Source organism: Zasmidium cellare, assembly GCF_010093935.1.
Source record: "Zasmidium cellare ATCC 36951 unplaced genomic scaffold M409scaffold_13, whole genome shotgun sequence".
Taxonomy (NCBI): Eukaryota; Fungi; Ascomycota; class Dothideomycetes; order Mycosphaerellales; family Mycosphaerellaceae; genus Zasmidium; species Zasmidium cellare.
Genome location: NW_022986957.1, coordinates 184,765 through 198,796, shown reverse-complemented (window position 1 = coordinate 198,796; position 14,032 = coordinate 184,765). Strand labels below are relative to the sequence as shown.

At 54.4% G+C, this 14,032-nt stretch overlaps 4 protein-coding genes across 4 annotated transcripts; 2 read left to right on the top strand and 2 right to left on the bottom strand.

Annotated features, from left to right (window-relative positions):
• Nucleotides 1-56: 56 nt before the first annotated feature.
• Nucleotides 57-1,682, bottom strand: M409DRAFT_21513 (uncharacterized protein; the record flags this gene model as incomplete). The annotated part of the gene is made up of 2 exons (XM_033805892.1): nucleotides 57-1,068; nucleotides 1,120-1,682. The coding sequence occupies 2 exons, from the start codon at nucleotides 1,680-1,682 to the stop codon at nucleotides 57-59; spliced, it is 1,575 nt and encodes a 524-aa protein (XP_033668955.1).
• Nucleotides 1,683-2,752: 1,070 nt separating this feature from the next.
• Nucleotides 2,753-6,687, bottom strand: M409DRAFT_21512 (uncharacterized protein; the record flags this gene model as incomplete). Its single annotated transcript, XM_033805891.1, has 4 exons — nucleotides 2,753-5,219; nucleotides 5,505-5,941; nucleotides 6,140-6,166; nucleotides 6,466-6,687. 4 exons carry the CDS (start codon nucleotides 6,685-6,687, stop codon nucleotides 2,753-2,755), a joined length of 3,153 nt encoding a protein of 1,050 aa, XP_033668954.1.
• Nucleotides 6,688-8,101: 1,414 nt separating this feature from the next.
• Nucleotides 8,102-11,858, top strand: M409DRAFT_21511 (uncharacterized protein; the record flags this gene model as incomplete). The annotated part of the gene is made up of 3 exons (XM_033805890.1): nucleotides 8,102-8,158; nucleotides 8,219-10,462; nucleotides 10,533-11,858. The coding sequence occupies 3 exons, from the start codon at nucleotides 8,102-8,104 to the stop codon at nucleotides 11,856-11,858; spliced, it is 3,627 nt and encodes a 1,208-aa protein (XP_033668953.1).
• A 350-nt stretch (nucleotides 11,859-12,208) lies between these two features.
• On the top strand, nucleotides 12,209-14,029 carry M409DRAFT_65603 (uncharacterized protein; the record flags this gene model as incomplete). Its single annotated transcript, XM_033816588.1, has 2 exons — nucleotides 12,209-12,304; nucleotides 12,365-14,029. The coding sequence occupies 2 exons, from the start codon at nucleotides 12,209-12,211 to the stop codon at nucleotides 14,027-14,029; spliced, it is 1,761 nt and encodes a 586-aa protein (XP_033668952.1).
• Between the last annotated feature and the right edge of the window lie 3 nt (nucleotides 14,030-14,032).

The following is a 14,032-nucleotide window of genomic DNA, read 5'->3' as shown; positions in this document are numbered from 1 at the left end:
GTTTAGCCAAGCAGTCACATCCTCATCGTCTCTCAATCAACTCATGCATACCTCCCTCAAGCTCCTCCCGTGACTCGCTTGATGAGTTCATCAATATCATCCTTCCGCGAATTCTTCTTCTCCTGCCCAATGACCTTACCCGGCTGACTCGGGTCGTACACGAAAGGACACAACCTCATGTACGCGCTGACATCACGCTGAGACCGCAAATCATCCAGATAACGCGCCACGGAATCCAACACATTCGTCTCCATCTGCGTCGGCTTCGCCTCAAACTCCTCCAGCTCAATGAGGTTGTGCGGCTCGCTGACCGACTTCTCAATGCTATCGTCGATGAGCACCGTATTGGCTTGCGTCCACACACCACCCGAGACCGGATTGCTTGCTTGAATCTCCGCATCGTTCCAGACCCACGACAGCTGCTTGTAGACCTGGACTTTCTGATTGTAGGCATTGGCGGGAATTCGCAGCTTGTCGCGGGCCCAGACGGCAGCCAGTTTCGATCGCTGCTCAGAGGTGAAGAGGTCAGAGCACATCCTGGCGACGTTCTCGGGTTTCGATGAGGACCAGACCATGACGGTGTGGTTGTTGAACAAGTAGTCGAGGAAGTCGTACACGTGCGGCCGTGGGGTGAATGCGTTGCTTCCGCCGAAAGTCTTGCGATACAGCAATGTACCGTTCAGGTCCAAGATGACGAGCAGTGGCCGCGAGAAATCCATAGTTTGTGGCGGCTGCGTCGCATAGTGAAGGTACGTGGACGTCGGGGTTGGACGCTGCATGATGTAAAGTCGCTTCGTCTCGCGGGGATTGAACTTCTTCTTCGCTTGTGGTGCTGGGGTAGATGCGGTGGAGGACAGTTGTGCAGCCTCCTGCTTCTCTACTGGTGCTCCTACCTCGCTGCGTTCGGGGAGAGGAGCTCGTGCCCAAAGATCGAGGTTGCTGAGAAGATCAGGTCCCCCAGCGGCAGAGAGCTTCTCAAGGCGTTTCTGTCTACGAGACTTCTTCTCCCTCTTCTTCTTCTCGTGCGACGGGGCGGTTGGCGTGGGTACAGAGCTAGTCTGTGAGTATCTAGCTGTCTTGTCAATTCCAAGCCTGGGATGTAGGGCCTGATGGACTGACTCAGAGTTCTGCTGAAATGCAGGCGTGAACGAGAGCGAGTTAGCGTTCAGCGGGTAGTTTGTTGCTTGCTGATACTGCTGCGACGGTGCAGCTGAATAGTAGGACTGTGTCAGCGGCTGTTGATATTCATGGTTCCACCAGCTTTGCTGAGGAGCAGCATATTGGGGCTGAAGACCATACAAATTGCCTGCGTAGAACTGGCCTGCGGTTGTCTCTGGCGGCGGTGTGGTGGAAGGTAGCCAGCTGCCGCACGCCGGTCTGCTCCAGGAGTACTGGTTGTAGCAGTGCTGTTGATATCCGTGCTGTTCTCCTCCGTCGTAGAACTCTGTTGCGCCTCTTGCGCCAACGTCAACTTGGCCAGCTGATCCGCCAAAGATTTGTTGCCCTTCGAGCTCATTTGAATACGTGGTCGTCGGGGGTGACGGGGGCAGGTGTTGAGGGAGTGTTGCGAGGGTGTGTTTGTCGCTCGACGGTTGAAGGGTAGTCAGCGGTGCGGTATTAGAAAGGTCGCGCAGGCCGTCGACCATCTTGTGCTTGTTAGCTGCCTGTCCTGAGTCGCTCATATTTGGCGACGAGGATGGAGTGGGGTACCTGTGCATGAGCGGCGACATCGTTCGCTGCGCGAAAGGCAAAGTAGCTGTTCTGGTGAAGTTGAGAAAGATTTAAGGAAGGAGCGGGCACCCAGGTGAAGTCGAGATTCACAGCCATCGTTTTGGCGCTACCGTACGCCCAGTCACACATTGCCACTTCACCGAGGCATCAACAGCAGTACTGATATGGATTGCATTAGACTATTGCTGGTAGTGGTTGACATCGTGAATCAATTTCCTCGACAGGCGATGATGCATACCCCTATTTTCGCGATATAGTTGACTTCATAGCTGTCTTGATGAGAGTTCACACGTCAGGGATCGGGATTCAAAGATCTGTCACTGGAGGAGGAAGATGAAGAAAATGATGAGAAGGTATTCTAAGTCAACAGCTTCGGATTCACGAGCCACTATCATACAAGCATGCCCAAAGTGTCGTCGAATCGTTGTGGTCGAAGTCTGAAGATCCATCTAGTGTCTAAAAGCATCCAGTGCAAAACTCATCTCTCTTGGAACCAACGCCCATCGAATAACCAAAGAACTGCCCTGACCGGCTATGCAACTAACTTTTTCTCTTCTTCTTTTTTAATACAAGCTTCTCGTGGAGTCGTCTCGTATCGTCCCATGGATGTCGCTTCTGTAGTCGTGATGGTTTGAAAGATCGCAAAAAGGAAAGGTAAAATCAAAGTGAAAGTAGCCGCAGAACCGATGAATGCGCCGTCGAAGATGCAATCGCAAGGTGGTGATACAGGATCATCAAGCTGGAGATGTCCATGGTACGCCGTTTGCATGCAAGATCTTGGTGAAGTGCTGACTCTGCCGAACCGAAGCTGTCGAAGTAAAGAGCCGTCGTCTGTCGTGTCACGATGTCGGCCGTGTCAATGAAATCATAGCTCATGCTGAGAAGGTTTGCCGTTGAAGTCGTAAGATGCTGCGCCTGTGGAGACCTTGCCAGGCGCCGTGACCGAAAGAGATCGGCTGGTTGCCGCTGTACTGATACAAAAAGCGCCCTTCTCAAGCATTGCCCTATGGTGCTGCGGGCTTCAGAAGTGGCCGTATGGCTGACCACGGGCGGCATAGCCTTGGGCGGGAAAGCCGTTCTGGAAGTTCTGGCCACCACCGTTGAATGTGGCGTAGTTCGGACCACCACGCTGTGGAGTAGGAGAGGTAACAGACTCGCCGTTGCCATTGGCGTAGCCGGCGCTGTAGTTGGTGCTGTCGAATCCACCTGTGAAGTTGCTACCGTTCGCAGACCACTGCGGTGGGGCACCGACGATGCCGTGACGGTTGGCGCGAGATGGAGCAGGAGGAGTCTGCTGAGTGGCAGCGCCAGCGAAAGCCATCGAAGTCGGGTTGGACGACTCGAGAGGAGACAGAATGGTGCTGGGAGGGTTTGGGTTGGAGTTGCGGTTGTCGTAGTCAGCGAGCTTGCTCTGGATGCGCCGGCCGTGAGGAGTGTTGCGGATGCCTGGTAGGATCAAGCGCACATTCTCCATGATCATGGGCTTCACCTCGTCATCAGCAAAATCCATAGCCGTCTGCACGACGTAGTTGGCGAAGCCGTCACGGAGAAGCTTCTCAAGCGTCTGTGGAACTGCAATCTCGGCGACGATGTGGCGGCGTGTGTCCGGCTTGGAGCAGCGGATGCACTTCTCGATGACGTTGGAGCTGAACTTCTGGCGCGACATGCTCGCAATCTCGCCGTAGAAGGCACGGCAGAGTGGCTCGGTGAAGCAGGGCTCAGCGAGGTCGAGGATGTACTGGACGACGTAGTTGCCGAATGGATCTTGCACGAGAGAGAATGCGTTGCGGATGACGTGGTCAACCATCTTGCCCTTCTGAAGACCGTCGGCGTGGTCGATGCAGCGCTGGAGAACACAGCAGCCATGACGGTGAGTGCCGACAGTGACACAGTTGTCACCCACAGCGTCAAAGATGAAGGAGGCATCGGGAGAAGAGAGGTGGTTGAGGCACTTCTGGATGACGTGGTTGCCGTTCAGGTCTTGGATAAGCACAACGACATCGTTGCGGAGTGCCTCGATGATGAGCGCCGTCTGCTCGGGAGTGGTGATGTACTCAATCATCTTCTGCAGAGCACGGGTGCCGTGCTGGTTGAGAGCGATCGTCTTCATCGCGGGCTTGGCGTTCTGGATGAGGACGGTGCGCTGGTCGTCGTTGGCGCTCTCCAACAACTTCTGGCAGAGGTAGTTGCCGAATGGATCAACCATCAGATCAATCATGTGCTCTTTGACCTCATCGAAGATGATCTGAACCGTGTTTTCGCCACGCTCCTCGAGCTTTCTCTGCAGGAATCGACAGCCATGCTGGTCTTTGCAGAGGGTGTAGATCTCGCCACGGACCTGCTCGACCTTGATGGAGTTGAACTTGGCCTGCGCTTCTTCAGCCGCTTGACGACGCTGCTGGACGTTGCCACGCTGACCCTCGAAGCGACTAGCACCGGGGACAGCTTGAGCGGCTGGTGGGAACTGCTGCTGGTAGTTGCCGTAACCGCCGCCGTGAGAGTATGGGGTGTTGGCTTGGCTTGGCCACTGGCCCTGTGGACCGTAGCCATTGCCACCGCCGAGGTTCATGTTGGCATAGCCGTTGGTCATCATCTGCACACCGTAGCCACCGTAGTAGGCAGGTTGCTGAGCATATGGAGACATGTTGGGACTGCCGAAGCCTTGGGTATGGCCGTTCTCTTGACCGTTTGGACCGAATGGAGCAGCGTTGGCTTGAAGACCTGACTGAGCTTGGTTGAAGATGTCTTGACCCTCGTTTGGCTTGATTGGTGAGGTGAAGTCTTGACTCTGCCGGTTGGAGGGTGGGGAGAACTGGGTTGGAACGCCGGTGTTCTGCTGTGGTGAAGTGGTGTTGGAGATGACGCTTGGCTGAGGGGGCGGTGAGGCGAGAGAAACGCCGCCGTCTGGGCCTTCACCGTTGATGCTCTTGAGGGTAGGGATGTCGTTGGTAGAGTAAGACGACTGAGGGACTTGAGAGCCGTTTGCGAGGCCACGAGGCGGTGAGGAGAGGAGACCAGGACGCTTGGTCTCTGCAGAGAAATGGACCTCCATCGAGCGGCGGTTGTTTGCAGTGCTGCGGGCGTCGTTGGCGTTGGCCAGGATGCTGTTGAGTGGAGCGATGCTCATGTTGCCGCTGAGAGCGCTTGGTGGCAAGGAAATGCGGTGACGGCTAGCCGTTGCGCGGTCGGATAGCTGCTGCGGCTCGTCTGCGGATGAAGAGGCCAGGTCAAGGGCTGCTGCAGATGACAATGAGATATCACCGTTCTCTTCACGACGGATGAGCTTGGGGAAGCCGTCGGCAGTGTGCTGCACTTGAAGATATGTCTTGATATCAGGTGGTGAGGCCTGGTTGGACTTGGTTGGGAGGGTAGAGACCTTCTCAGCGTCGTCAAAGAGGAAGCCGGTGGTGTTGACTGGACCAAGTACGAGATCGGTGGTGTTTCGCTTGCGATCGTAGGAGGTGATTGGCATAGAGTTGCGGCTTGGACTGGAGGATAGATGTGTCAGTTGTGCTCTCCGGGGGGGCGAGTCGAGTTTATAAAGGTGCTGTTGTCATTGTGGTCGAGACTTCAATCACACAATAGTTATTATCGATATTGTGAAGATAGTATTGTCACTTGAATAAGATTTTGCCGGTGCATCGACAATAGTGAGTCCACAATAGCAAGTGAGCGGTGCCGGAAAGCCGGCACGTGCTCATGCCAAGACTTTTGTTGCATGTGAACGAAAAACGATGTAGAGAACAGACAGACAAGAAAAGGGGTGTACTCACTTCGCCGCACGGCGGAAGTTGTTCTCGTAGCCGTAAATGAAGTCCTCGTCGTCCTCTTCGTCGTCGGACTGGCGTCGAGAGCCAGGCACAGATTGTGATGGTAGATTGGAAGTGTTCGTGTTGTTGTACGTGCCAGCGAGACCGATTGTCGGTGAAGTGAGATGAGTGCTCGCACGGTTTGGTCTCGTGACAATGCCTGGAGGTGACGTCAAACTCGCCGTGGAGTAGCGGTTTGGACGGGAGAAGTTGGTGAAGGTGTTCGAGTATTCTGGAGGCGTAGTCGGCTCGCTCTGGGCGAAGAGCTGAGTGACCGATTGTTCGTGGCGGATGTTCTCGTCAACTTCGCGCCGGGTCTCAGCATCGACCTTCTCAAGCTCCTCTTGGATCTTCCGCTGTGCTTGAAGAAGGCTTTCGTAGTGGCGAGCTGCACGCTCAGACTGGGATGAGGGTCAGTCAAAGATCTCTCAGTTCGCGGACATCTGACAGAAGCAGTTCTTGGCTCCGTCACTGCTAGGCTGCAATGGCAGAAACGATATTTTGGAGCACGTGGCTGCCAGGCATCAGACGGGGCAGAAGTCCTTCATCGCAACCGGTCGAGCGCACTTCAAGCTCAGATATTATCAAAAGCAACTTACAGGAGTGATTCGGTTTTGCCCATTTGGCTAATGTCCAGTCAGCACAGATTCCTAAGGGTATCGCATCTCCCATTTCTTCGAAGTGTTCCAACTCTTCTTAACACAGCATCTATCCTCCCGCGAGGTCCTTTTGGCCTACGCGAGGCGACGCATACGTGCAGCCAGTAGTGCTACCATAGGCCAGTTGCATGTGTATCTTCAATCGAGTATAACCCCATTCCCGGCTCTTTTGCAAAGATTGGGCAGGGAGTGGTTTGCTTGTCTGGCTCGCTCTGCCTGCTGTGCCGCCCACCTATCCGCCCGCACTCAAGAAATACTGTACTTACCACCTGTTGCACATCTCCCCCTGCAGCCTGTCTCCGCTGCTGACCAATTGGCGACAGTTGGGGAACGGTGTTGGTGGTGAATCGTCGGTGGAGAGCGCCCCTCACATCGTTCGTGCCTGCCATGCTTGCGCTCCATCTGTTCGGGTTCCTCTGCGGCGGTGAGAGGGGATTCGACGTGTACTGCTCGTCCCTGGGCGATTGCGGTCCGCGATAGAACGCCATGATCTGTCTCAAAATGTTAGTCTATCCTGCACAGCCTGTTGTGAACGTTGGGAAGGCCGCGCACGCTCTGAGAGAGCGGCGTGGGATCGCACAGCCATACCTGGACGACCAGACGAATCGCAAGTCTCGGGCGAGCTCGTCACGCAATTGTGGTATTACAAGTCGGCACGCAGGTCAATTGTACAGGCGAAGGAACGTATGTTTTCTCCAACAATCTTCGTTAATGACAGACAAGAGGTGCGGCGAGAAGAGTAGCAGTAAGAGGTGAGGTGGGAGGTGGGGTGGAGGACGATCGATGGATGGACGTCCGGTCGTTGGGAGGCCAGCTTCGCTGGCTTGGCCACCTCAAGCGGAATTAGAGGTGAGAATTCGTGGCCTACGGAGGCAGAATCAAGCCAGTGCAAAGCGTCTCAGACAGCGGAAGAACGCACAGCAGCCCAGAGGCTCTTTTGGAGGATGACCCTGGAAGCACAATTAATGGCTGGCGGGCGCGGCTATTCTCCCACATGATGCTCCTTGCAGGGGTCGTCGACGAGTAGCTGGCGACTACACCTCGACGCCATCCCCGCCGGCCGATCGCGCAGCAATTGGCTCTATCTACAACAACAAAGACGTGCGCAACTTGGACACTGGTGAGCCGCAGGCGCTTGAGACAAGCCTCACAGCCCGCATGAGCGCCTGTGCTTCGATACAATCAACTTATACAGCAAAGATCCCATGCATAAGCTGGAGGGTGCTTGGCCGTGGCATAGCACCATTCATGCCCAAGCAAATCCACCGGCCATCTCAACACCGCTGGCTCTGTGCCTAGGCTTGCGTCTCCATCAATCGTTTCCCTAGCTCTGCCTGTAGCTCCAGACGAATTGGTAGCCGCTGCCGCCATGCTGGGTCCTGAGCCGAAGCTCGATCACCAGCTTCGTGCAAGGCGGTGTGTCGAGTCATGGTGGAGCCGAAAATCTCCTGCTTCGACCGTCTTGCTGCTTGCCCACAGATCCAAGCACCGGCCAGCCTCCGGGGGGAGAAAGGACACTTAGGCGCATCCAGGTTGGCTGTCTTGTGTGCCTGAAACACTAGCTGCAGGGCCTGGCATAGTTGTAAACCTTGTGCGTCCGTGTTAAGAAGCAAGAGGCTAGCCCACGGAGGGCCGGCGAGGCGCATCCGCTGGTGATTGCGCAAGAGGCAGTTGAGCCGACCATTAGACTTCCAATCAAGTATTTGATTATGAGCTCCTCGCAAGTAAAAGTTGAGGGAAGTTAGGTTCAGATGCTGTGAGATTGGTCAAAAGGTCGCGTCGTGAGAGCTAGCTTGTGCCACTCACAGTCACCTTCTCGATCAAATATTGGCACGACACACACTCCTGCACTCGAAACAACGCCAAACTCCATAGTCGCCTTCATGATTGACACTGAGCGCGATGCCTCCAAAGCCGAAAAAGTCCGGCCCCGTTGAGGTTGGCAGCAGCGCCGCAAAGGTAGGTCAAAATTTCACTCGACAAAGATTCAATCTCTTACCATGTGATCGTCGTGATCAGGTCGCCGCCCCCAAAGCAGCGCCAAAGAAGCGAACTGCATCAGCCAAATCCAAAGAGAACGAAGCGCCACAAGATGGCAATCCAAATCAGCCAAAGGCATCTGAGGGTAAGACACATTCTACAACTTCAAAAGCGGCCCCCAAGCAGAAGTCGGTCGTGGCTGGAGATGACCTCGATGCTCTGCTCCGGCCGTTCTACTACACCAAGCGGCTCACGGACCCGATCAACACCGCCAAAGACAAATGGAACCTGCTTCCGGCATTTCTGCGAGTGAAGGGCCTGATCAAACAGCACACGGATTCTTTCGATTACTTTACGGATGTGGAACTCAAGAAGATCCTCAAGGCAAATGAAATGATCGTTTCAGAAGCAGATGAGAAGAAATGGATCCGCTTCACCGATATTCGAGTGGGCAAGCCCTGCCGTACGGAAGACACCCGAGGTGGATGGGTCCAAACCGAAGTGACACCCAACGAATGTCGGCTGAGAGACATGACCTACGCCGCGCCAATCTATGTCGACTTCGTGTATCCAAGGCAATCTGGCAACGTGAGAAAGACGGACGTTCTCATCGGACGAATGCCTATGATGCTGAGGAGCTCCAAGTGTGTTCTTAACGGCCGCTCTGAGTCTGAATTGGCATGGCTCAACGAATGTGCTGTCGACCCTGGAGGCTACTTCGTCGTGCGAGGGCAGGAAAAAGTCATCCTCGTACAGGAACAGTTGAGCAAGAACAGAATCATTGTGGAGTCTTTCAAAGGCGTTATCCAGGCATCCGTCACTAGCCACACGGCCAACGTCAAGACTAAAACCTATGTCCTCGTGAAGAAGAACCTTCTGTACGTCAAGCACAACTCGCTCAGCGAGGACATCCCTGTCGCGATCATGTTGCGCGCAATGGGTGTGCAATCAGATCATGAGATTCTCTTGTTGGCGGCAGGAAATGATGCTCAGTATCAGGACGAGTTCGCGCAGAACCTCGAGTTTGCGGCACTCGAAGGGGTTTTCACACAAGAGCAGGCTCTCGACTACATTTCAAGCCGTCTGAAGCCAGAACGGTTTGGTGGTCCAAGGGGCGATGTTCGAACACCAAAACAGAAGGCTCTGGAGAAGCTCGCTGGCACCATCATCCCCCACGTAGAGGTCGAGGGTATGAACTTCCGACCAAAGGCACTCTACGTTGCTTTCATGACGAGGAGGGTTCTGATGGCGATCAACGACTCCAAACTTGTCGATGACAGAGACTACGTTGGTAACAAGCGCCTGGAACTTGCTGGTCAGATGCTTGCTTTGCTCTTCGAAGACCTATTCAAGGACTGCACGAGGATGATCAAAATCAACATGGATAAAGTGCTAAAAAAGCCGAATCCAACCCAAGAATTCGATCCCGTCAGATTTGTCGAGCAATGCGATACTCGCATCACCAGTGGCATGGAGCGAGCGATCTCTACTGGCAACTGGACACTCAAACGTTTCCGTATGGACAGAGCTGGTGTCACCCATGTTCTGAGCAGGCTCAGTTACATCAGCGCCCTTGGCATGATGACCAGAATTACCAGCCAGTTTGAGAAGACGCGCAAAGTTTCTGGGCCACGTGCCTTGCAGCCATCACAGTTTGGCATGTTGTGCACATCAGACACCCCTGAAGGCGAGGCCTGCGGTCTGGTAAAGAACTTGGCCCTCATGACACATATCACAACAGCGGATGACGAAGCACCGGTGAGGAAGATGGTATACGTTCTTGGTGCTGAAGATGTGACATCAGCTTCTGGAACTGAAATATACACCAATGGTGCATACATGATTTTCATCAACGGTACGCCAGCGGCACTCACAAGACAACCCAAGCAATTCCTCAATGGGTTCCGAAAGTTCAGACGGATGGGTCGAATCTCGGAGTTCGTCAGCATCTTCATCAACCACCATCATAATGGTGTGCACATCGCCACGGATGAAGGGCGAGTATGTCGGCCGTTGATTGTTGTGGAGAAAAGCAAGTCGAAGGTCACCTCACGCTTCTTGGAGTCTCTCCGCAAGGGCACAATGGACTTTGACGATGCCCTCTCTCGAGGAATCGTCGAGTACTTGGATGTCAACGAGGAGAACGACTCGAACATCGCTGTCTACGAAAAGGACATCGATGAACATACTACTCATCTCGAGATCGAGCCCTTCACGATCCTTGGCGCTGTCGCCGGCTTGATCCCTTACCCTCACCATAACCAGTCGCCGCGTAACACGTATGTAAGTATACTTCAAAAGGTACTCCATTTCGTGTTGAGACATTAGCTGACCTTTCGTCTTTCACTTTTAGCAATGCGCTATGGGTAAGCAAGCAATTGGCGCAATTGCCTACAACCAGTTCACACGCATCGACACGCTACTCTACCTCATGGTTTATCCGCAGAAGCCAATGGTCACCACACGGACAATCGAGCTTGTTAAGTATGACAAACTGCCGGCCGGACAGAATGCTGTCGTCGCAGTCATGTCTTACTCAGGCTACGATATCGAGGATGCCCTCGTCCTGAACAAGGCCTCCTGTGATAGAGGATTTGGGCGTTGCCAAGTCTTCAAAAAGATCAGCATGCCTCTGAAGGCATACGGCAATGGCTTCGCTGACAGACTGGGAGACCGAGACCCGAACAACACAAAGCATCGCAAGATAGGGAGAGACGGTCTTGTAGAGGTGGGATCAGAGCTCGAAAACACAGACGCCTACATGCTGAAGGAGCAGCCGATGAACCAAGCTTCGTCGATCGGTGCAAGAGATCAGAAGTGGTCTGCAATGCACATGTTATACAAACTACCAGATCCATGCTTTGCCGACAAAGTCATGATCACCGCGAACGAGTCCAACACAACCATCATCAAGATCCAAACGCGGCAGACACGGCGACCAGAAATTGGCGACAAGTTCTCCTCTCGCCACGGCCAAAAGGGTGTCGTTGGCCTTCTGGCTGAACAGGCGGACATGCCATTCTCCGATTCAGGCGTGGTTCCAGACATCATCATGAACCCGCATGGTTTCCCATCTCGTATGACTGTTGGAAAGATGCTTGAGCTTGTCTCTGGCAAAGCCGGTGTTCTTGCTGGCAACCAAGAGTATGGCACGGCATTTGGCGGTAGCAAAGTCGAAGACATGGGTGCTATCCTCGTCAAGCACGGCTTCAGCTACTCCGGCAAAGACTACCTCACCTCCGGCATCACCGGTGAGCCCTTGCCGTTGTACGTCTTCTTCGGACCCATCTACTACCAGAAGCTTAAGCACATGGTCCAAGACAAAATGCACTCGCGTTCCACTGGACCTCGAGCCATCCTGACGCGACAGCCAACAGAAGGTCGTTCGCGACAAGGTGGTCTGAGATTGGGAGAGATGGAGCGTGACTGCTTGATTGCCTACGGTGCAAGCCAGCTTCTCCTGGAACGTCTCATGCTCAGCTCGGACGCTCATGAAGTGGACGTGTGCCAGCAATGCGGCATGATGGGATACAAGAACTGGTGCCAAACCTGCACAAGCAGTCGAACAGTCGTGCGCATGACAATGCCGTACGCTGCGAAGTTGCTGATTCAGGAGTTAACGAGCATGGGCATCAAGGCTGCTCTGAAGCTAGAGGACGAATACCCAAGGGAGGCATGATTGCGTTTAATGGATCATTAAAAGCATAGCGACGGTTGAATTAGCGAGAGGAGTCCGGTGGATCCAGTTGTCAACTGAAACGAGTTACTTGTAGTACTAGATAGCAAAAGAAAGGACGTCCACCTTCAAACCCTATGTGTCACGTGCTCAGCGACTTTTGGCCGAAGCTTCTTCAAGTCTTCGCGCAACCTCGAACTTCAACTCCAACTTCACATCCAACACTCAGCCCTCGATACCGCGTTCTCGCGCCGAGCACACCAGCACATCTGACGAGATCGAGACATCAGCAAATTCGGCGACATTGGGATAGCTACCATTGACTGCGAAAGAGGTCTCGGTAGGTAGACACCATGCCTGTCGTGATCGCCGAGAGCCAACCTGCAAGGGCGCGCAAGCCAACCAAGAACGAGCAGCGACGGGCGAAGAAGAAAGAGCGAAAGCGAGAGGTAGGAGGGCTCAGGATACTACTTCAACCAATCCCCCAGTTTGCGCTGACCGAACTACAGTCCTCTGTCGCACCTTCAGAGCAGTCCGACGCAAGCCAGCCGGTGCCTCCGCCTCAAGATGACCTCGTTCAAGATGTCGTCGCAGTCGACGATGCAACCGACGAACTCCCTCCGGACGATCCTCTTTTCTCGCAGTTTGCAGATGTGTTCGCCAAGTTCAACGAGGATGACAAGGAGGACCCCGCGTTGAAAGAGCCTGAGAAACCAGAAGTCTTCTATGACGATGACGACAACATACAAGGTGAGGACGAAGAAGAGGAGACCCAGCAGAAGCTGTCGAAAAAGCAGAGGAAAGCGATCAACAAACTCAGCATTGCCGAGTTGAAAGCCATCGTCCGCAAGCCTGAGATTGTCGACTGGACCGATGTCTCAGCACAAGATCCCAAGCTACTCGTCAACATCAAGGGTGCCCGAAATGTGGTCCCAGTACCTGCACATTGGAGTCTGAAGCGAGAGTACCTGAGCAGCAAGCGCGGTATCGAGAAGCCCGGCTTCGCCTTGCCCAAATTCATCGCAGAAACCGGCATTCAGGACATGAGAGATGCTGCTCTTGAGAAGCAGGCAGAGGCAACTCTCAAGCAAAAGCAACGCGAGCGCGTACAGGGCAAGACCGGAAAGCTGGACATCGACTATCAGAAACTCTACGAGGCGTTCTTCCGCCGTCAGACGAAGCCGAGCTTGACGCGCTACGGTGAAGTATACTACGAGGGCAAGGAGTTCGAGACGAACCTCAAGCATCTACGTCCTGGCGAGCTCGGTGAGGAGTTGAAAGAGGCACTCAATATGCCACCTGGCGCACCACCGCCATGGCTCATCAACCAGCAGAAAGTAGGTCCTCCCCCCTCTTATCCAGCCCTCAAGATCCCCGGCCTCAATGCACCTCCTCCCCCTGGCGGACAGTGGGGTTTCCACCCAGGCGGCTATGGCAAACCGCCAGTAGATGACGCGAATCGGCCGCTCTACGGTGGTGATGTGTTTGGTCTGTCAGATGGCAAGGAAGAGTCGAAAGACAAGGAGGAGCAGAGAGTAGAGCCCGTGGACAAGAGTCTGTGGGGAGAGCTTCAAGCACCGCAAGAGGAGGAAGAGGAGGAAGAGGAAGATGATGAGGAAGAAGACGAGGAGGAGGATGACGAGAGTGGCAGGAAGACGGGCTTGGAGACTCCTTTTGGCGGCACCGAGACACCAGGTGGCATCACGAGCACTGTTCCGACCGACTTCATGGGATCACGGGGCATGGCGGACGAGATGAACTTGCGAAAGCAGCGCGTGGGCACAGAGACAGAGGCGAGCTCTCATCCCCGATCTGCTGGGCAGGTGCTCAAAGAGCACTCGATTCAAGCGGAGGGTTTCTTTGGTGGCGAGCGCGCATACGACTTATCTGGGTCTTCGAACATGCCTGTGCTGGGATCGGAGCGCGACGATCGTGGCCGCAAGCGCAAGGCGGGAGACCTGGACGTTTCCATGGATCCGGATGCCTTGGCGAGAGATGATCGTATGTCAAAGGAGGAGTTGGCTAGGCGGTACGAAGCAGAGAGGGTGCAGCAGAACAGTGGCGGATGGCAAGGCGGTGCATCGGAAGATTTCAGTGGATTGGTGGCAGAGGAGACGGCGAAGAGACAGAAGAGAGATCGGGAGCGGGCTGCAGGCAGAGGAGGGCGGAGATGATGG